Source organism: Alligator mississippiensis, chromosome 1, assembly GCF_030867095.1.
Source record: "Alligator mississippiensis isolate rAllMis1 chromosome 1, rAllMis1, whole genome shotgun sequence".
Lineage (NCBI taxonomy): Eukaryota > Metazoa > Chordata > Crocodylia > Alligatoridae > Alligator > Alligator mississippiensis.
In genome coordinates this window covers 47,477,617-47,499,960 of record NC_081824.1, presented here as the reverse complement: position 1 = coordinate 47,499,960, position 22,344 = coordinate 47,477,617, and the positions used below count along the sequence as shown (strand labels likewise).

The 22,344-nt window shown below is 38.9% G+C and overlaps 2 protein-coding genes across 9 annotated transcripts in view; one reads left to right on the top strand and one right to left on the bottom strand.

Annotated features, from left to right (window-relative positions):
• Positions 1-22,344, bottom strand: part of MCPH1 (microcephalin 1) — a 228,582-nt gene that overhangs the window by 123,535 nt on the left and 82,703 nt on the right. The gene's annotated exons all lie outside the window — the stretch shown is intronic.
• ANGPT2 (angiopoietin 2) overlaps positions 1-22,344 on the top strand; it is a 67,698-nt gene that overhangs the window by 28,175 nt on the left and 17,179 nt on the right. Inside the window, exons 2-5 of one of the 4 annotated variants that reach the window (XM_014604170.3) lie at positions 2,580-2,735; positions 6,423-6,544; positions 12,238-12,470; positions 17,117-17,244. In XM_014604170.3, coding sequence (XP_014459656.1) covers positions 2,580-2,735; positions 6,423-6,544; positions 12,238-12,470; positions 17,117-17,244 — 639 coding nt within the window. Of the gene's footprint in view, positions 1-2,579; positions 2,736-6,422; positions 6,545-12,237; positions 12,471-17,113; positions 17,245-22,344 lie in introns of all 4 variants that reach the window. The other 3 variants (XM_006274843.4, XM_059730263.1, XM_006274844.4) reach the window with 3 other exon arrangements.

Genomic DNA, 22,344 nt, shown 5'->3' with positions numbered 1-22,344 from the left:
CTGTGGGCCAGATGACACAGGTCCATGGACAGGATCCAGACTGTCTGACACCCCTGCATTACATACCAGTGCTGGGCTGAAGTCTCTGCTTCAGTGCAATGTAGTGCATCAAGCTACAAGAAAATGCTGGAATTTAGTAATAAAAAAGCTATGTTGCAATTTTGACCACTCTGGTGAAAAACTGTTGGCTTGAACCAAATGATAAAAAAACACTTCTGGAGTTCATTTAAAAATGTGTTTGTATATGTACAATGTTCTTAATTCAGACTATCGTTTCATTTGGCACTCTTTGAAAGCAATTTCTTTGTGAGGCACAAAAAAAAAACATGTTGCTCACTGGGGCGGTATTTCAGGTGCAAATATCTATGCCGATAGAAATGGTAATGTGGTAGTTTTGCCAATGAGAAGACAGATCTCTATTGCTGAATAGTGTAACAGTGAATTAAAACATAAGACTTTTTTCTTATTTCCCTGAAGCTGAGTAGCAACCTGCCCAGCTTTTAGATAGTTAAAACAATTAAGTGAGGTACACATATTTAATTTTAGATAACTTTTCATATCAGAGACACATCAACCTGTTCCCTCATTTCCTGTCTTGTGATTATGGTCTGCTGTTTTGCATTTTAAGTAGCTTAATTCTAATTATTTTGTCAGTAATTAGTAATTATTAGCCATTATCCTGTTTGTAAATATGCATCAAGTTATAGCATGTTTTTTCTGAATCCTAGATGATTCCAAAGCTATTGTAACATGAAGTCTTACCTTGAAAAAGCTCCCAAACATAGTATCTGCAAGGTATCTACTTGTATTACTATTCTACGACAGAGACCAGGTTGGATTCTCACTTTGAAAAAGCAGCATTAGACTAATTTATTCTGCAGCCCTCCTTGTGTTAGAGATTCACTGTTCACTAGTTTGTAGGTACAGGATTAATAAGATCAGTTTCACAAAAGGTAAAAAAATTACCTAAGGGTAACTGGAGTTTTCTGAATGTACCGCTTTTACAGATCGAGGCCTCATCCCTGCTCTAGCCACATATATTTCCAGTCTCTCTGTTTCAGACTAAAGAGGGTACTTCTCCTTAGAAAAGCCAGTGTGGATTGTGAGATCTGTTGTTTTTAACAATTTTAGGTTAGGAAACTCTGACCTAGACCTAATCACAAAAGGTTTACTGGTTTACTATTCAATGCTGCTTTTTGCTGATGCAGTTTATTCTGGTTCCTCAGGCTAGGAACAGACATTAAACATAAACCGGTTTAAGTGATCAGAAACTTGTTTAAACCTGTAACAGAACAGATGTTCAGTGCAATTAAACCAGTTCAAAAATGGCTGAAACGGTTTGAGATAAACCTGGTTGAATGCAGTATCAGACTTAACTGATTTGGCTCAAACCGGTTTATGCAATGTCCGTCCCAGACCTCAGAGAAATGTTATACCAACAAGTGCCCATTGCTGTTGATATAACTAACATGTTAGGGCTTCTGCTACAGAATAATGTCTGCGGCATAAAAATATATCAAATCAATCACCTAACCAGCATGACTATACCATAACAATTTTTATCAGTAGGTCTGGCATTCATTATGCTATTCTCAAAGACAATCTGTGAAAGCAATATATTTGATCACAGGAGGTTTTGTTAAGCCACCCAGCTCTCTCCTAGATTTTTTTTCTGGAAGAGGGAATGTTTATTTAAGCTCTCAGAACAAATACTGATACTTAGTAAGGTGTTGCATAGACAGCAACATTTGTGCCTACACTGTAGGAGTTCCTGAAATTTTGGAAGGCAGTTTGGAGATGCTGACTTCTATTTGTTCTTTTTATAATTTTCAAAAAGAGTGCAATAGCTTTCAGATCTTAACAAAGGCATTTTAAAATTATTATTTTATCCCTTTATACTTTACATTCCTCAACATTTGAAAAAACAATTTTTTTTCTATAGTTGGTATAGCACATTAGAAATCTATAGCTTTGCAAAAACTCCATTTAGCCTTGCAGCCAAATGTTTTTCAGCTGCTTTTACACTTTTACAAATGAGGTGTTTAGAGTCAGGAAAGTGGTTTGCCTTACTGTTACAGCTCTTTGGTTGATATATACATTATATCAAGCTTCTTTGAATTCTAATTGTGTGAGTAAAAGAAAGCTGCTGAAAATATTTCTGAAGTCCTGATGCAGGAAGGTGACTAAACTCTTAGGCCTTTGTCTTAAGGAAAAACAAATCTCATCATTGCTACTGTTTGCACAGCTCCTCTGCTGGTAACAATGGTGGGAGTGCTAGCATAGACCAGGTTCTAAAGGATTGCCAGTATTTAAACCAATGTTTCTTCTAAGCCTGTCTAGAACAGGGGTTACAACAGTTACCCACAAGTTCCTTGCCTTTGTTTGTGCTCCCGCTGGTGGAGCTGACCTGGTGTTAACAATGTTGGGAAATTCTTCAAAAAAAAAAAAAAGAGTATCATAGATCTGAGAGCAAATTTATCTAGCAAGCTTTCCAGCATGCTGATTGTACTCTTAACCCCCACCCCCCACACACACTTTTAAGGAATGCAACTATCTTCTCTCTTTCCTTCCCCACGTAGCTTGAGAATTACATCCAAGACAATATGAAGAAAGAAATGGTAGAGATCCAGCAAAACGCAGTGCAGAACCAGACTGCAGTAATGATTGAAATAGGCACAAACCTATTAAACCAAACAGCTGAACAGACCCGCAAATTAACAGATGTTGAAGCACAAGTAAGTAATGAATTTCTAAAAAAAATGCTTCTGAGCCCCAAAGAGCTGCCATGACACGTAACACAATGAAGCACAGTTTTACAATTCCATAAAGCAGCAATGAGATTATAATTCAAGAGTTACAAGACAAACAGGTTAATCCACAGCTGTATCATAGCCTAAGAGGGTATTAATATTTGCTGATCTAGGACCTCATGCCAAGACCACCAAAAAAATCAATAAAAAGATTCCTATTGACTTCAGTGGGAACTGCAGCAGGTTCTTGGAGAACACTGTTTTAGCAAGGAACTTTCAAATGTCAGTCATATTTTTCTTAAGTAAATAACTCACTTAAAATATCAATATATGCCCAAGTCATAACTAAGTAAGAGAGTGATATATGTAAAATGGGATTTCATAGCCTCTTTCTATCCTGACTCTGCTCTAAGTGCTTGGCCTATGAGTGCTAATAGGCATCACCAGTTAGGGTCTTGCATACATGGAAAAAATCATATCTAAACTAAACTAAACAAAACAAAACAAAACAGCATTTTACTTTCAGCTCGGTGTGCCGCTGAACCAAGTGCAGTGCATGCCCAAAAGAGAAATCGCATCAGTTTGACCCGACTTGCCCAGCATCTGTATAGCTCAGGTGCTTCAGCGGGGCTTTTTGGTGCTTTTATCTAATTTAATCTAGTTGATTGAATCAGGTACTAGACAAAAGCACCGAAAAACCCCTGCTGAAGCACCTGAACTATACAGACACTGGGGAGACAGGTCAAACTGACATGATTCCTCTTCTGGTAAAGCGCTGCTTTCCTCCCCACTCATCTCTCAGTACCCTTAGGCTAGGAGCAGAAATTACACATAAGCCAGTATAAATGATTGAAAACCTGCAACACAACAGAAGCTCAGTACATGTAAACTGCTTTCAAAATGGCCAAAACTGGCTTAAGATAAACCTGGAGGGATGTAATATCAGACTTAGCTGATTTATGTTAAATCAGTGTATTGAATTTCTGTCCCAGATCACCTCCAGATTCAAGTTAATTCACATTTCCTCAGCATCCTAGGAGTGTTTTTAACCTCCCCCACAAACCTCTGCACTCCCCCCTTGCAGGGTGGGCAGCGTAGCTTTGGCCTAAGCTGTCTGCTCCAGCAGAGCAGGGAGGCATGCTCTAGCATTCCCTGGCATCTTGCCTGGGCCACTGCAGGCATGTGGCTGCATTTGTGGTATCAAAAGTGAATGTCTGTTCACCTGCTTATTGGTTCAATCTTTGCAGCTTAGACTAACTTGAAAGATTGAATTGATTCAGCTTTGGGCTTTTTGACTGTCTGTACTTATCCTTAGCGTTTTCTTGAAAGCTCATTCTCTTCCTACAGACGCTGCAATGGGATAATAGTAGTCATTTCCATGTTAAGGCACTACTGTAATGAGTATATCATTATGATTTCATGGAGGGATAAATCAAAAGGAGATGAAATGAGTGGGAGAAAGGCTAAGGAATTATGAAGCTACTGGAAAAGAAAATTGCAACATTTTTTCAAGTTGACTTCAATGTGAAAGTCCCACTTCAATTGTGGTTCCTTAAAGGAAATTAAAAGTTCCCATACTATGACGGGAAAAACTTTCCAGAATTCCAGCATTGGTTAGAAGCCTCAAAATCAAATGACTAGTTAATTATCCAAAACGAAAGATAAAGCTTGACACTTCACTCCCTTTACACATAGTATGTGACAAAAGTTATTAAAAAATTAATTGAAAAAAGCATATCCTTTATAATTGCTTTAATTGAAAAGCATTTAAATGTCTGCTTGGTAGCAGGCAGCTTTATCAGTGACTGATTTTTTTAATGCCTCAACAAACAAAAAAGTGTTGATCTATCCTACTCTTCAAGTTAATGATAAGTCTAATTGAAGGAAAATGTGTATTCTGTAGATTTCTCTTATCCTGGTGGGAAGATTCTCGAACAGATACTAAAATAATATATAGCATTTGATGTTTTATATGTTCAAAATATTGTATAAATATTAACTCAAATCTTTACTACACAAGTTGTTATGTAAGTCATTCTGCATCTATAAAATGTACGAGGTTGACACTGGGTGTTTCCACACATGCACTTTACTGCAGTATTGACTAATTAGCTCCACAGTAGAAAGTGTCACCATCTACACATGCACCTATATTAGGGTGCAGTAAATTAATTAACTCCATCATAGGATAGTACCAGTAGGACAAGTACTACCCTACAGCAGAGTTATTAAGTGTACTACAACACACATGAAGATGGTGATCGGGGCTGGCTGGGGTACAAAGGTGCTATAGTGCAGGGGCTACCTGCTGGCTAGCCCTACACTGTGGCACCCTCGTACCCTAGCCATCCCTGACACTTTCACTCAGAGTCCGGGGTGACTTCCCCCCCCCCCAGGCCACCTGCCAGCCTGGGGCTACTTTGCCCCAACTCAACATGAAGAACTGCCGGGCACATGTGTACACACTGCACTCAGGAGAAATAAATGCAAACATCTTAAATCTACCTTTACAGTTTTACCATTAAAAAGCCTTTTTTTAAGAGGCTCAGTGAGTTTTTTGTTAGTTTTTTTTGATAAGCTAAAAGAGAAATATATTTATTCTTTCAAAGCAAAGTCTTTCTAGACTTTACCTGTAGTTTTTGTTTAGGAACAATATTATCACTGGAACCTTCTTTTGCTCCGTGAAGTTACCGGTGACTAGGTTAAGGGCTTAATGAACAACATAAGGAAATTAACCAAACAATTGCTGTCTCAAGGACACTTAACTTTGGCAATAATTTTCAATTACACCTCAGTGTGAAATCATGTCCTGAATGACTGTTTAACACAAAGGATGTGAGTAATCAATTCTTCCTGTCTACTAAAGCCAAATTCTGATGAATTAAAAAAGCTGTTTTGACACAACGAAAAAATATTTTCTAGAGAACATGCATCAAAATGTAATGCAAGTCAAAGTAAAAGTCATTTTCCACTTCAAATGATATCATTGTTTCTGCATTAATGGATAGAACTTTGGAGGAAAAACGGGATTTGTGTAAATTATTTCCTTCTCAAACCTTAAGCTGTCAAGTGAGTATAGGAAAAAAATTGTTTGGTAAACACTTCATCTAATTCAAACATTTAAAAAAATATTTCCTAATTTCACTGGCACCGCTGCAGTCAAAGAGAAAAATCAATGATTTCAATGGGGCTGTGATTTCACCTGGTGATACTAACATATGTAACATTTATTTCAGTACCAGAATAACAAAAATATTGCATATGAAATTATTCTTTAATGAACTAATACCATAATTTCTCATACTGATGTTGTTATCTAATTACCATAAAGGGAAACAATCTGTGACAACAGCTTAAAGACACAGTAATTTTGAACATTATTCACAAATGTGGTTTACCATTAAAACATTGCCCAAGATAACTTGAAATATAAATCACAGTATTATAGGTTTATTTGTTCACTATACAAATATAATTCTGAGCATTTTTTACAATAATACTATATGCATTAATGCCCAAATTGGTACTGTATGCATGCATGTTTGTGCATATTTTTTTCAAATATTTTATTTTCTATATGTGATAACCACTGACTTTAAAAAGTACAGTTAAATTAGACTTTACCATTTTCAGAGATGCCTATATGTTTGTTGTTTTTTTTTTTAAATGTAGGTGTTAAACCAGACAACAAGACTTGAACTTCAGCTTCTGGAACATTCTCTCTCAACAAACAAATTAGAAAGGCAGATTTCAGATCAGACCAATGAGATAACCAAATTGCAAGAAAAAAACAGGTAATATTGCTATACCTATCCAAAGATTTCTCTGCTAAATTGTCTTTTTTTAAAACAGTTTTAGGCATTTGCTTGTGGGAAAACAATTGTTTCAACCAATTTGAGAAATCCTTACTTAATGAAGAAATAAGCTACACTCCTGTATTTTATAAACATAAAAAGCTAGAATGACAATATAGCTGAGAAAAACAAACAAAAATAAAATTGGAACCATATGTAACGTCTAAAACAATAGTTCCCAGACTTTATGACCAATGGATCACTGTCAAGCTTTACATTTCTTGCAGATTTCCATTGACCTGTGATCATACTTATCATAGCATTTAGAAACCAATGATTTACAATATAAAAATAACAATACTTGGCAGTATCAGGTAATTAGTTGTAGCCAACTATTGGCCTTGCCCAATGAAATTAACTCTCCTTGTCCCCCTCTCCCTAAAACTGCAAAACTTTATCAAAAGAAAAAAAAAGTGAAGACCCGCATATGTAGAAGTAGAAATTCTATTATGTCCTAACAACAGATTTAGTAAATCTGATTATATTATGAATGATCAGTTTCATTAATGAATTATTGTTCCTCAGAATGTAACTGTATTGTGTAAATCCAATTCCTCACTTTTGCTTTACTTCCGTATGTCAGAGTATTAGAATTAACCACAAATTTAATGAAATCTTAATTTTGGGCAACTGATTTATTTCAATGGGGGCTTTCTGCTCTGCATACTGCCCAACCGTTTTTAAATAGGAAATTATTAGTTTTCCCCTGTGATCAATAAAGGAAATACCATCTGTTTTCATGAAATCATAAATGTGCCAAAGTTCAGAGGTCTGTTTTAGGATGAAGATAAATGCATTACTGGGACTAAAATAAAAGTATTATCACACAGAGCCAATGACCCCCCCCATTTCCCTCTGCTCCATCTCTCTGAATGTTATCTGGAAAAAAACCCTCAAAATGAGGTCAGTAATGTATCTAATGTCATTGTTTTTGCAGCAAAATGTTGCATTTAAGGGAAAACAGGACAACTACCATTTCACGGTAGTTCCCTTTGTGAATACACATGATCAATTTTTTTTCTTGATTGTTACACTAGTTATTGACACACAGCAGCTTGCAGTTTAAAAACAGGCTGGAACACTTGTTTGGATAAAGAGGACACAATTTTATTTAATATAATTTAGCAAGATACAAGGAGGGCAGCCGTTGTTAGCATGCAGCCCCTGTCATTCAGGTGGATCCTATGCCCCAAGTGGCCAGTCATCTCTGAACTAATGACAAGGCTCTGGAATAAAAGCTTGACTGACTGCCTTACTGTATGAGGCTTACAGCCAAGTATAACATCCACACTTAAAAAGACAAGACAGGTGAACCACATGTTGGTGTAAACTGTCTTAGGCAGTTCCATGTGATACTGTCACATGAAAGTGCATGTTGGGAGCGTGAAGGTAGATGCTGGGATGTTGTAAAAGCTGCCTTAACTGAAACCTTACAAGCTGGCATGCTCTATTATCTGGCATGTCGGCTTGTAAGGTAAAAGTGAAACCAGAAGTGCCCACCGTGGCACTTCCGGTCTCACTGAGCCCCCACGACCTGGGGCAAAGCAGTCTGCGCTGCTAAGCCCCCATGATCTGGGGCATAGCAGGCTGCGCGGGGCCTGCGGGAGGGTTGGCAATGCAGCGGGAGGATGGCAATGCCCTGGACATGGCAGGAGAAATGCCGGTCCAAACAGGCAAAGATGCCTGTTCAGGCCTCTCAATTAACCGGCATATTTTGTTATCTGGCACACCCCATTCCCCATGGGTGCCGGATAACAAAGCTTTTGCTGTGCATTTCTTGTTGCCTTAAGGGAAATTTTTTCAAAAAACATGCTATTTAGCAACCCATATTGAATTGTCAAAAATAACTTGGCACTTAGGAGTCCAAGCCGAACTAGTTTTTAATGAGATGTAGGCTCTTAAAGGCTATATCTAAAATGGAATTCAGGCACTGCAACACTCAGTGTTTCAAAATTTACCTTACAGAAATGTGGCTCCTAGACTGAAATGCTAAATGTGTTAGGTACCTTGCCACAGAAAGACTTACACAATACAGAACTGGATCCTAAGCATATTGCAGGCTGAACAGGGGCCAGCTTTAAGGTCTGCATTCTGAACAGAGACCTGTCTAGAGTTATCCATAAGGAAATGCTGAAGACAGGACGTGTGTCTTAAAATCCTACCTGTCTCTGGAGTTCAGTCACCTTGCTTACCTCAACTTCTCTACCTTCTCTAATGATGGCTTATACCTTTTTTTCAACAACTGTTTCACATAATATGCAGAAAATGACCTTGAAGCAGAGACTCTTCCTCTGTGAGTGCCCTATTTGTGAAGGTAAAAAGTTTTGTTCCTTCTTGTTCTCCCCAAAACAGCCAATAACTTGGTGAGTAAGGAACTCACCAGGGAGACGCTGGCTTGAATCCTCTTCGAGGTGGGGGCTGAACCCGGGTTTTGCATATCCTGTGCAAGTGCTCTAACCACTTGCTTCCTCAACTTCCTTTTGTAGCCATGTTTTAAAAGAAAGTGGAGGTCCTAGAACATTTTTCATGGACTCTGATCTGGCAATGCCTACTGGATTGACATTTTCAGGGGAGACTGGTAGAGAAACACCTAGGTTTTGAAAACTGATTGGACTTTGGAATGAGGCTGGAACTGATCTAGTCAGCCCTGTCAAGACTACTAATGAGCACCTGTAGAAACAGAACTTTCAAATAAAACACTCACGTGCGCTGAAGTTTAGGCATCTCTAAGGCTAGGCAGCTTTAGTGCTGCATGAAATTTAGGCCGCCATTTCATTTTGGAGGTGTTTTGGGCCATTTTGGCACCTGAAACACTGAATCCAAATTGAAATGGAAGCCTCCAAAACAGCTCCAAAATGAATCAGAAGGCTCTGAAACATTTTGGAAACATTCCTAAGAATTTCAGAGTTTTGGAGTTGGTCTTTCAGGGAAACAAAAACTAAGAAGAGGGAGGGAAAAGAGCAGGAAAAGACTGCTCTGATATTGAGATGTAGCTCCTGGTTTGATTCCCCAGCTCTCTGATGCTTCCCCCAGGTCTCTGATCATTTCTCGAGCTCTTCCCAGGTGGCATGGCCCCCTGATCTGAGTACAGGGTTTCAGCAGGCTGCTGCTGCAGCCTGTGGACAGTGGCAGACACGTGGTGCAGCCCACACCGAGCGCTGGAAAGACTGTGGTGCTGCCACTGGCCCCAGCCTGCAGCGGCAGCCTGCTAAAACCCGGTGTGCAGATCCGGGGGTCCGCGTCCCCCAGGAAGAGCTGAGGGAATGATCAGAAAGCTGGGGAATTTGAACTGGAGGCTGGGGAATTGAGCTCGGGAATCGAACAGGAAGCTGGGGAATCGACCCAGGAGTTGGGGGAATCCCACTTCAATTCCCCAGCTCCCCGATTGCTTCACCCAGCTCTTCCCAAGGAGCGCAGGCCAACCAGATGATGCGGGATGATGGCAGGCTTCCACTGCCAGTGGGGCATGGCGGCAGCAATGGGCTATTTCTGCAGTTGGCAGCAGCAGCCTGCTGAAACCTCAAGCACAGATCCGGGGGCCACGCCCCCCCGGGAAGAGCTGGAGGAAAGATCAGAGAGCTGGGGAATTGAACCAGGAGCTCCGGCTGACAGGTGGATCTGCCCCAGCTCCAGGACAGTGTGCTGTGCCCTGTCAAGCTGCGCTGTACCCATGCAATGGTGCTGCTGCCCTGCGGGTGCCAGGCGGGGGGAGAAATCTCCGCTGCCCTGCACTGAGAGGGAGCTCTGCCACGAGCACTCAGAGGCCCTAATTGCTGCTGCCAGAGCCGTTGAGTGTGTGGATTTCTTTTTTTAAAAAAGCTCTGCACTCACCAGCTGCAGAGCATGCAGATGACAGCATGCTGCTGCTGCTGGCTGGGGCCAGCGCCAGCACCTGAGTCTCCCTGGCACAGCCTGCGCTGAGCACCAGGAAGAACCTAGTGCTGGCACTGGCCCCAGCTGGCAGTAGCAGCCTGCTATCATCCTACATGCAGATTCAGTGGTCTGCACCCCCTGGGAGGGCTGCAGGGCTGTGTCAGACTCCTCCCAGAGGCGCAGCTCCCAGATATGCGTGCAGGATGACAGTATGCTGCTGCTGCCAGCAAGTGATACTAGTTTTGCTCTAAACAGTTTGAGGTGCAATTTCACAAAAACTCCTGCACCTCTCTCCTTGAAACTTGGTGAGCTTTGTGCCCCCATAAGGGGCTATCATCCCTGCAATTTTCATTCGAATCAGGAAAGAAATTACAAAGTTATAGGCATTTTAGTGATTCCCCATTATAGCCTATGGCCGAAACAGCATCAAGACTCCGAAACAGATTCAGCCAAATTGAAATGGGACAGTAATCCAAAACACTGAAATGAATCACTGTCCCTCTGAAATGCCAAATCCAAAACCGAAACAAAACATAGTCGTTTTGCACAGCCCTAGGCAGCAGGCAAACAGTGATTTTCAGGATCTCAGTTATGGACTCAAACGAGTGGAATTTAGACACCTAAGACTTTATTTAGATTGCATGTAAAAACAGAATTACTTTTGGAAATGTTGACTGCAGTCAGGATAGAGATTCTATTCTAGATCTATCCACTGGATGTTGAAATATAGGACTATCTGCTATCTAACCTATTCCAATGGAAATTTGTTTCTTTGTAACTAAAATACAAAATTATCTTAGGCTCACAATTGCTACTTTATTGTGTAATAGGATAGCTTTTTGATGATCAGATCATGGAAATAGCTTATTCTGTCATATCTAGTCCATCAGACTGATCTTATTCACGTCCCAAGTTCCCACAATTTCAATTTGCTGAGAGCTAGGAGTAAAAGCACCCATTATTCTTCCTGTATCCATACCTACTTGCTATGCAGCAAATGTGGTATATTTTTATTTAACCAGTTTAAATCCCTACATTGTTAAAGGAATCATCCTGAAGGGGCATTATAATGCAGAACAAATTATTTCCCAACATGAATAAAACATAAGTGTCAAACCTCAGGGTTCTATTTTACTTGTAATAGTAAATAATTTACAGAGGAATATAAAAGTAGCAAGAACAGAGAGTTTTCTCTTACATCGAAGACATCTTTTTTTTAATGAGAATCATATGTGTATAGTACTTTTAATTTTTAAAGAACATTAGCTCAAAAAAATGTAAGATGTTTTGACATTTGTATCTGTTGCCCTGCTATATTTGTGTGTACTCCCTGAAGGTTGTATCTACCATCTTAATACAAATAAGTATGGAAGCAAAATAATACTGAATTTTAAAATGTCACTATATTTTTCTACCAGTTACCAGACCAGAGACCACCATATCTTTACTAAAACATGGAAGAATTCAGCTAAATACTAAAAGTGTTACTTCTTTTCTAACAGAAAAAAATCCAATATTGTTCATCCTTTAAAAACATTTAATACATATTAATGTTCAATGAACACTGAATTAAGTGCAACTCACAGCATTCTACATACCACATGTATAACTTCCTCTGCAGATTATCTTCAGAAGAAATCAAAATAAAACTTTTTTTATAAAGATGGACAAAACTTTTGCAACAGGCTCAATACTCTTTTTTTGTCAGCTATAAACATAGAAATACTTTGTTGAGACCCTAACTATATTATTTTTATTAGCCTTCTAGAAAAAAAAGTTCTTGAGATGGAAGACAAGCACACACTTCAGCTACAGTCAATAAAAGAAGAAAAAAATCAACTTCAAGCACTGGTATCAAGACAAAATTCTATAATAGAGGAACTAGAAAAGCAGTTAGTCACAGCCACAGTAAACAATTCAGTTCTGCAAAAACAGCAACATGATCTGATGGAGACTGTTCACAACTTGCTTACCATGATATCTACACCAAACTGTAAGTAATGCACAGATATGGCTAGTCTGTATACCATTAGATGCTGGTCTAAAAAGTAGTCACTTTCCTGCTTCAGCGCCTCAAAAACACACTGTATTTAATGCAGAGTTTAATTGTTCGATGCACTATATGATTTAAGATTTATCCTGAAGAGATAATTCCATTAGCCAATGAAAAAAATAATCTGTATATCTGTTTTCAACAATATCTGGTTTATCTTCCATTATTTGTATTGCTTAGCTATGCCAACTCAGTTCTCCAAATCCAAAAAAACTACAGGGCTGTTAAATTTTGAGCATCTCATGTGGCACTTAGACATCTGACATCCCTATAACACATCCTTACAGTCAAACAGAATCATTAGACATCAAGATGACTTGCACAGCAGGGTTTGTTGTTTCTCTTCAGCTAGGGACACACATTCAAAAAGCCTGAGCTTGAATTGATTCAATCTTTGCAAGTTAGTCGAACCTGGCTAGGCTAAACCAGTTTGGAACAGTACAGACATCCCCTCTGAACTGAAGAAATGCAGGCATACGTCTGCAGTGGCTCAGGTTAGCAGCTGGGGGGTGCTAGAGCAAACCTCCCTTCCCTTCCACAATGCTATGCTGGGCAGGGGAGGGAGGTCGTGGCCAGGCCCCAGCAGGATGCTCTGATTAGGGAGGGGATAAACCCCTCCCCCCGCAACTGTTGATAACAGAGGATTGAGTTACACAGCAGGGAATTACACAGGGAATTGTTAGCATTTATCACCCCATCAGCAAAACAACAGCCTCTCTCATTAGTTCAAGCTCTTCTTAAACAACTTTTTCCAAGGAAGGAATGGAGGGACATTACCAGCTGGCCTGTTGATTAGCTCCAAAGAGCCCTAAGCTCACACTGTCCTGTCTGCCTTTGTCTTGTCTTCCACAGCACAGACTGTAGCCAGCATGTGTTATGTTAGGTAATGCTGAGAGGTGTCTGTGTATGGCAGAGGGGAGTAGGGAGTGGTGAGGGGGGCGTGGAACGGGAGACAGCTAGGCAGACCTTGCTGTACCTGCAGTCTCTGCCAAAGCTGCAACCAGGGAGCAGAGATCAGAGCCCTGCCAAGAGTTGCAAAGTAGCTGGGATGCTGGAGGACTCTGATTTAACTTAACCCAGGAAGGGGTCTGGGACAGACATTGCATAAACCGGTTTGACCCAAATCAGTTAAGTCTGATGTTACATTCAACCAGGTTTTTGTCAAACTGGTTTATGTGCACTGAACATCTGTTCTGTTACAGGTTTAAACCAGATTCTGATCACTTAAATGGGTTTTACATGTAATATCTGTCCCTAGCCCTCTTAGCTATTAAGGCTAGGGACAGAAGTTACACATAAACTGGTTTAAGTGATCATAAACTGGTTTAAACCTGTAACAGAACATGAGTTCAGTACACATAAACCAGTTTCAAAATGGCTGAAACTGGTTTAAGATCGACCTGGTTGAATGTAGTATCAGACTTAACTGACTTAGGTCAAATCGGTTTATGAAACTTCTGGTTTCCTCTCCCTGGTTCAAGTTAAATCAGAGTCTCTTAGCATCCCAACATGCTCTGCACCCCTGGGCTGGGCTGTGTTGTCTACTCCAGAAAACAGGGCTGGCCCCAGTGCTCTGCTCCCTAGCTGGAGCAGTGAGGGCTGGCTCACTGTCGTCCCCTCCCCCACCCCCAGCAAACCCTGGCTGAGGTTTAGGGCCAAGGAGGGGGTTAAACTCCCCTTCCCCCAAGTACAGAGCTGCCCTACCCTGCTGACTTACTTATTGCTGGCTGCAACTGGGGACTGTAAATCCCAGAGTACCTGATAAGCAGCCCTGCAGAGCTCTGCTGCTGTGTCTGTGGACTGCAAATCCCAGAGACCTCAGGGACAGCAAGAAGAGGAAATGAACACACAGCTCATGCTGGCTACATGCCAGAGAGCCATGCTCTAGAGCCCCCCCAGCTTCTGGCTTGAGCCATTGCAGGCAGGTGGCTGCATTTTCCTGAATCAGTAGTGAATGTTTGTTCATTTGCTTATTGGTTCAATCTTTGCATCTTAAACTAACCTGCAAAGGCTGAACCAATTCAGCCTCAAGCTTTTTGACTGTCTGTACTTAGCCTAAGTCCCAATGTGAGGATCTACTTGGCAGGCTGCCTCTCTCTTATCATTGCTCCTCACACTGGATGGAGTAGGGAAGCAACGGAGATAGAGGGGGAGCAGTACTGACCCAAACCTCCCTCACAAGATCACAGCATGCAACTTGGGACTATAGACCCAAGATTCAACAGACTACAAATAGCACCCATGCAAGTACACAGCTTTTGTACACTGTACACACACAGGACAATGCTACAACTCAGCCCCTCCTACTTAACTTTCAGACACCTCAAATGTCAAATATTTCAGCATCTCAGATGCTCTTAACAGCCTCCAGTACCCCTTCACCTACCTCAACCAAGCTGACAAGTTTGGGGCAGATTTATGTTCTTGCCACCGCCATTAACTAAGAAGGGTGCATTGGTCGTAACCTGAAATTTATGACTACTTGCATGTTATTCCCAAATAAAGCAAAGTAGCTAATTTAATAATTTTCATATTTTGTCACACATGGAGCTACAACAAAGTGGTCAGCTATGGATCCAAGTATGAAACCCATGAGACTATAGAAACCTTGTCCATTAGGTTCACAGGGATTAAAACCACTATGGAAACCTGCTGAAAAGTTTTCAGTATAATTGAAAGATAGGAGCAGATGACTTCAGTATTCATAACTGATATACACATCCGTACACATAAGAATAAAATATTACTTACAATTTTTTAATTTTACCATTTTTTTAGTTTTACCATATTTTTAAAGTTGCTGCCCGAAGAAGAGTTTGTTAAAGATAATTTTAAATTTTGTTAGAGATAACAAACACTCAGTTTGTTAAAGATCATTTAAAATTTAAAATAAAAACCCCTCAGTCAATAAGAACATATTTATACTGCCCCACTATTTTCTACCTTTTATTTAGTGTGGATAATGAAACTATTCTGATGTAGTTAATTGTTGATTACACTTCACAATTCTGAAGCACTGAGCACAATACTACTGAGTGTGATTGCAAATACAAGGGATTTACTTTAAAATCACAAAAAAAAGCTTTTCAAAGCCTTCGAGATGCATGATTTTGTAATTTTTTAAAAAGCCAATTGCAACTCCATGTTTTGATCTCAGCATAGGATATTACCTCCTTAAATATCATTCCTAAAGTAGTACACATTCCTGCTGATGTTATCTATTATGTTAGTGCACAAATAAGTAAACAAGTCAAAGTGTTGGCTACCATACTATTAAATCAAGAATGGAAAAAATAATGAATGTTTGCCAAAAAGACAAAATTAGTAGGGAAAGCGTCTAACACAGTTTACAAACAATAGGGTGTGGAAAAGTCATTAAAACGTTGAATGTGTTATTTTTATATTAGAAGCAAACTATGTAAACAAGTACATTGTTAATAAACAAAGTGAAAAGATCTATAACGTTGATCAAGTATTACATGCATACATTTCTAGAGCACCTACCACTGTAATGTTTGATTATATTTCTCTGTCTGCATCAAAATAGCCAACATTTACTCTACTACCTCCACACTGAACCTACCTATAAAGGGTCACATACAGATAACCAGCCATCTGACTAAGTGCCGGAAACTCTAAACCTGAAGTTAATAAAATTCTGAGCAAAAAAGGACAAGTTTTATATTATTCCTTAAGATAGCCAGGCTTATATTTAGAAGTATTCTTTACATGAATGAATTCCAGAAAGTAAGGGTTCCTTACTGAGAATCCCCCTCAACTGCAGTAAGCTTCAGCTCTGTACAGAGATGAAATGTTCTTGCTCAGTGCCGAGACCACTAACCATTGTAAGGTATAGCCCCGGTATACCCCCTTGCATTAGAGTAGATGATTTTTCACAAATATGGAGAGAAGTATGAATAGGCCCAATCCTGTGAAGAAAGAACGTAGTCTCTTCACTGAGGGGCATTATGCTTTGAATTCTACTTAATCAAAAGAAAATATATTTCATGGTATATCTACCTCATCCAACGTTACCTTATTCTTAAACTGAAATAAGTTAATACAGTAATGATAAACACACATCTAGCTGAAAGATCACAAAAGGCATCTCCATGCTATCATCATGAATAATGTGAAAAGGATGTAAATACAGGAGTGTAGATATCTTTGTGGATGTTAATTTTATGTAGGTCCAATGAGGGCTATGGGAAATTCAAACTGCTTAACTGAAGGAAGAATTATATTCAATTGTTTTCCTTAAGTATACAAATATATTAAAAGAAAACAATACCTACCAAGCAGTTAATTTGTATCTGAATAATGTTCTTACATACTAAAAATACATCACAAGAGTTTTTCATCACTAAGAGAATGAAAAAAACTTTCTCTTCAGGACTAAACAACTAAAACTTGTTATCTCACTACAATTATTGATATAAAGATGTTATGCCTTTTACATCAGTCTAGTTGTTTCTATTGCAAGGAAACCTTAATCTGGACCTTTTTTTTTAAAGGCCTCCTTAGTAATTTTTCAGCTATTTAACCTCATGTCATGTTTTCTAAGTCTCTCTCTCTTTGTTTAGTAGCCAAGAGCAGCTTTGTGGCAAAAGAAGAACAAATCAGTTTCAAAGACTGTGCTGAAGCATTCAAATCAGGACTTACAACAAGCGGAATCTACACCTTAACGGTTCCTAATACTTCAGAAGAGAAAAAGGTACTAAAATCTCCAAGACCTTCAAACTGCTACATAACTGCAATGTAGAGTACAGCCTTGAGGAGATTATTTTTATCTAGCATGGCCCCCCTCAGATGGCAGTGGGGTGCGCACAAGGCCTAGCCACTTTAGCAGTCTTTCTTCCTTGATGGTAGGGAGCTGTAGGCAGGTAGTAATTGCAGAAATGCAGCTGTCACTCACCCACAGAGGGCTTGTCTACATGAAGCATGTACTGGTTTAAATAAAAGTACACCCATGGGTGGGCCTTTTGTGCTGTAAATATTTATGTAAAACCAGTTTGAAGGTCAATTTAAGTTAAAAATCAATGCAATCTTGTGTGAGCAAGGCCTGAGGGAGGGGCACTCAGCAGTTCTCAGGACAGATGGTAGGATTTGCAGCTAAGCAGAATGCTCCAAGAGGATTCATGGGAGCACACTCAAGTCAAAGACATGGCTGGATGCTGAAAACACAGAAAAACAAAATCAAAGCTTTACAAAGTGAAACCTGGGGTTCCTGAGAGAGGTGCCTCAGTTATTTAAAGAAATAATATTACAAAGGGGTCAGGAAAATCAAGGACATAAAAGAATGTCAGAAAAATTAGGAAGGCAGAAAAAGCCAAGGTAGGCCCCTGGACTGAATTAAAAAAAAAAAAGAAAAGAAGTGAACATCTTCAGCTAAGTAATATATAAGCTTGTCCCTGCATTTGCAAGGGCATTGTAGGTTCATGCCCTTTTTTGGTAAGCAGTTAGACAATTGTAATTGGCTGTGTTATTTTGATTGCACTAATTACTTCAACACTCCTTCCAGTATCCTTCAAATTTCCCTTCAGCCCCTGTCTGGGACTTGGCAGCTTTACATATTTCATAGTCTCAGCTGATATCTATATACCAGTTTTAACCTGGTTTTGACAGAAAAATAACAGGGTCATTTGGTGGATGAGGTGAAAATCTGACAGCCTGTGATTGACAACGCTAATAAGTTTAAGACTTGATGCATGAGCACAATAATGTTCTAGGATATAATCTTTCTGCTATAAATTTACAAAGGTAGATAATATTTAATGACTCCCTATGGATTTATTATGTTTTATATGGAATACTCAAAAAATCTATCACAAAGTATACACACATTTGGACATGCTCAGAGAGACAAATCTATTATATGTTATTTGGTCAGGAAATATGAAACTTTATCCAAGTGACAAGCTAAAGAAATTATTAAAAAACATTTATTGGTTTAAGCTTAGAACTAGAAACTGTCCTTACCCACACACAACTCCCTCTGATGGTAGTGGAACAGAACTATAAACTATGGTCCATAAAATTAGAACTATTCTAGATAAATGATGGTAGAAATTAGGTAACAATGAAAATTACAATATATTAATTTTTTTTTTGGTGGGGGGCTACTTTGCCTTTGGATTAAATTCCATTGTTTTCAGTTTCTTACAATGAAAAATTAGGTTACATACTCAGTGAGAGGTGCTGTATTAAGCATTGGGTGAGTTAGTGATTGCAAGTGAAACTTCCATTCACACCTTTAAACATGATAGAAGATAGAAGCAACTGTACATTTAAACAGTGGACTGCAGCAGTCACAACCACACATTACAGTAAGGCGGGGGCAGGCAATTATTTTGGGCAGAGGGCCACTTACTGAGTTTCAGAAAGCCATCAAAGGCGGCATGGCAGGCAGCCCAGGGCAGATTAATATTAATTTTATACTGTTTTTAGGGGCCTGGAGGGCCGTATCCGGCCCCCGGGCCACATTTTGCCCACTCCTGCAGTAAGGGCTACATTTTGAAGGCTCTATAAATAACTCTTGATTTTCCCTTCTTTATTTAGATTCTGACTCCATCTTCAAATGTAGTACCAGTAAATAGGAATGCATAATCATGTACTTTTGGGGAATAAAAAACAAGGCATGTTAATAGCTGACTGAGATTTTAATAAAAGACTTTTAAAATTCAATAAATTTAAAAGCAGCTGGTGCACTGTTTCGGGTCTGGCAGTATTACTGTCTCCATGCATCAGCCAAAAGCAGTCAAAATAAAACATCCCTGCGATAAAAACAAACCCACACATTTGTCAGAGTGTAAAAAGCCACTGGAACATAAAATGCTTGCACTGCTCACTTTCAAATTTAGTTTTATAATAAGCATTGTAAAGCACGGCAAGATTTAAGACACTTTGAACAGAAACGCTTCATTTTGAGAATGGTAGTAATCAACTGGGCCAAAAAACAAAAATAAGTTCAATCTCTATTCTGCAAACAGAACAAAAAGTCCATTTTAAATAAGTACAGCAAAACACAATTTTTTATTTATTATGAGATAAAATTAATGTTTACTCTTTCCCTATTTGATTTGATGCATATTTTGTACCAATAATGCATAAATACAGTAGAGAAGTTGTTTGGGAAGTAGAGATTTGTAGATAAATATGTTATACCATTTTCTACTGTTTACAATGTGTACTGACATTCAGACCAGGAAACAGAATGACCTTTTTTACTTGCCAGAGCACTGTGCTGCTGTTTGTGTTTTCATCTTTTCCTCTTATAACACCCTCTGACCCCCCAAGAGGCTTATAAACAACTTCTGTGTAATTTGCATTATTGACCCTGCATTATCACTTGTTTCTCATCGTAATGTACAACTGAATAAGTGGTAAGCAACAGAGCTGAGTGGGAAGTGATTCTCCCATTCTATGAATAAAATCTCAGGATTTCAAAAAATGTCCTGTTCTGAATCAGAGTGAAATTGAGACCATTCTTTTTTTCAAAGAAGACCCACACTCAGCATATCTAATAGCCCAGTGATTAGTTCATTCATTTCGGATATGGGATACCTGGGTCTAACTCACTAATCTGAATCAGGAAAAATAGCTGAATGTGCATCCCTAAATTCCAGGGAACTGTCCTAACCACTAAGTTATTGGCTGTGTGTGTGCTAGGCTCTCTATGAACAGAAATTTCATCCAGCACTTGAGAAACCTTCACAGCAAACTTTCTCCAAATGGATATATTCCTGCAGGAGATTTCTTAATTACCCTAATTTGCATTTGGTAACAAAAACTTGGTTTTTTGTTGAGCTGGTAGAGAAGCTTTATGACGTTAAAAATAGAAAGAGAGAAAGCCAACCTAATATGTTTGATTTGGTTTATCATACATTGTATGACCTATACCTCAAATGATAGGCTACTTCATCTCGCACTCAGTGTTGCCTACACTAAGTATTCCAATGGCCCTAAAAAACACGAGAACAACTTAATTATATTTTCCTCCAGTCTCATGCTATTTTGACATTTGCATCCTTAGAATTAGTTTCATAGTTTCTAGGGTTGGAAGGGACCTGAACAGATCATCAAGTCCAAACCCCTGCCCTGGGCAGGAATGAGTGCTGGGATAGCTATCCAACCTCCTCTTGAAGACCCCCAAGGTAGGGGAGAGTACCACCTCCCTTGGGGGCCCATTCCAGAGCCTGGCAGCCCTAACCATAAAGTAATGCCTCCTGATATCAAGCCTGAACCTACACTCAATCAATTAGTGGCTGTTATTCCGTGGAATCCCAGGTGGTGCTCGGGGGAACAGAGCCTCACCTATTTTTCGCTGGTCCCCCCTTATATAGATGGCTACCATTCAAATTTATGCCTTCAAGTTTTTATTCATGACCATGAAGACCCGAAATGATTTTAATGAAAGCTGAGATTCTCATCTAATCACAATACCCTGAGGAATTGGAATTATAAAAATATATTACAAAACAGAATGAGATGCTCAAGCCATTTGTGATATTTGCTAATGCTAGTACTTCAAAAGTTACCTAAATAACTCATGAAGACTTTACCAAGCCCCTGACATTCTTTTTGATTGTTGCTAGCGTGATCAGCATCTCTCCTTTTCCTTAGAGTAGACCTTAATTCAGAAACTGACATGCTGCATTAGTGCTTTATACACATGCAGGAACCATTTAACTGCCATTCAATTTAACATCTCATCATATTCTAGGTAGGCAAGGCATAGAATTTGGCTCTAATCTCACAACAGTCAATAAAAACAATCTGTTTTGAAACTACTTGGGCACAAATACAGCTTTACACAATGAGCAGTCAATGGGACTACTACAGTCTTAATCTTTGGGGCAGGGTCCTACTTTTCATTATGCTTGTGAATACAACTCTTTATTCATATGCGCTGTTCTGCAACCAAAGCCTGTAAATCCTACCATAATATTAATAAATAATTCACATTATACCCCAGCTGCTAGGTCTGAGCCATGAAACACTTTCAAAATCTGCTGAATATCCCACTCTGCCAGTTTTCTATAATATAAAAAACTAAAATGTTTATTCTGCTGTCTGATCCTGATACATATTTTTTCTGTTTCCATTCCACACTATATTTGATCTTTCTGAATATAAGCTCTATCCAAATTCCGCAGGAGTTTTACCGAAGGAGTGAGTGCTAAAAAAAGTCCTAAAGAAATGCTGGTCATTTCTATTTTAAGGGCTTTTTTGAAAGGTTTACGTTCTGATTAAATAGTACAACAATTCTATCACTTTTTCAGCTTTTACATTAATTACTAAATATACACAGTTAAGACTTGTCTCCTCGCAAAAAGTTTTATACACAATAAATGTACTATGCTTATTTTAAACAAAATAATTGTCCCTATATCTCCAAACACATATCTCCATCTCTTTTCTTAAGTTTTTATGAATATGAAAAAACTCCAAACACAACATCCACTCAAGTGATCCTTTTCTCTAGTTGCTAGCAGAAAATAAATTATTTTGCCTAATTTTAGTTTCCTTAATCTTTCATTCTCTTTACTTTCTCTATATCTCCTTGAGATCTACTTTTGTTATTCAACCAACATGACTGATCTTCAAGAGAATACATGCATATATATATTTGAAATAGCTAGCTTTGTACTAAAATACTTTTGTACTAATACTTTGTATTAAAATACATTTAGCAGACAGACTCTGATTTGGATCAGTCAAAAAGTCAGCAGCAAGAGCTTAAATTTTCTCCTAAGGCACTGATCCCTAGTCAGAGGGACTAAGCAGAAACATAAAGTTAATTATGTGTATATTT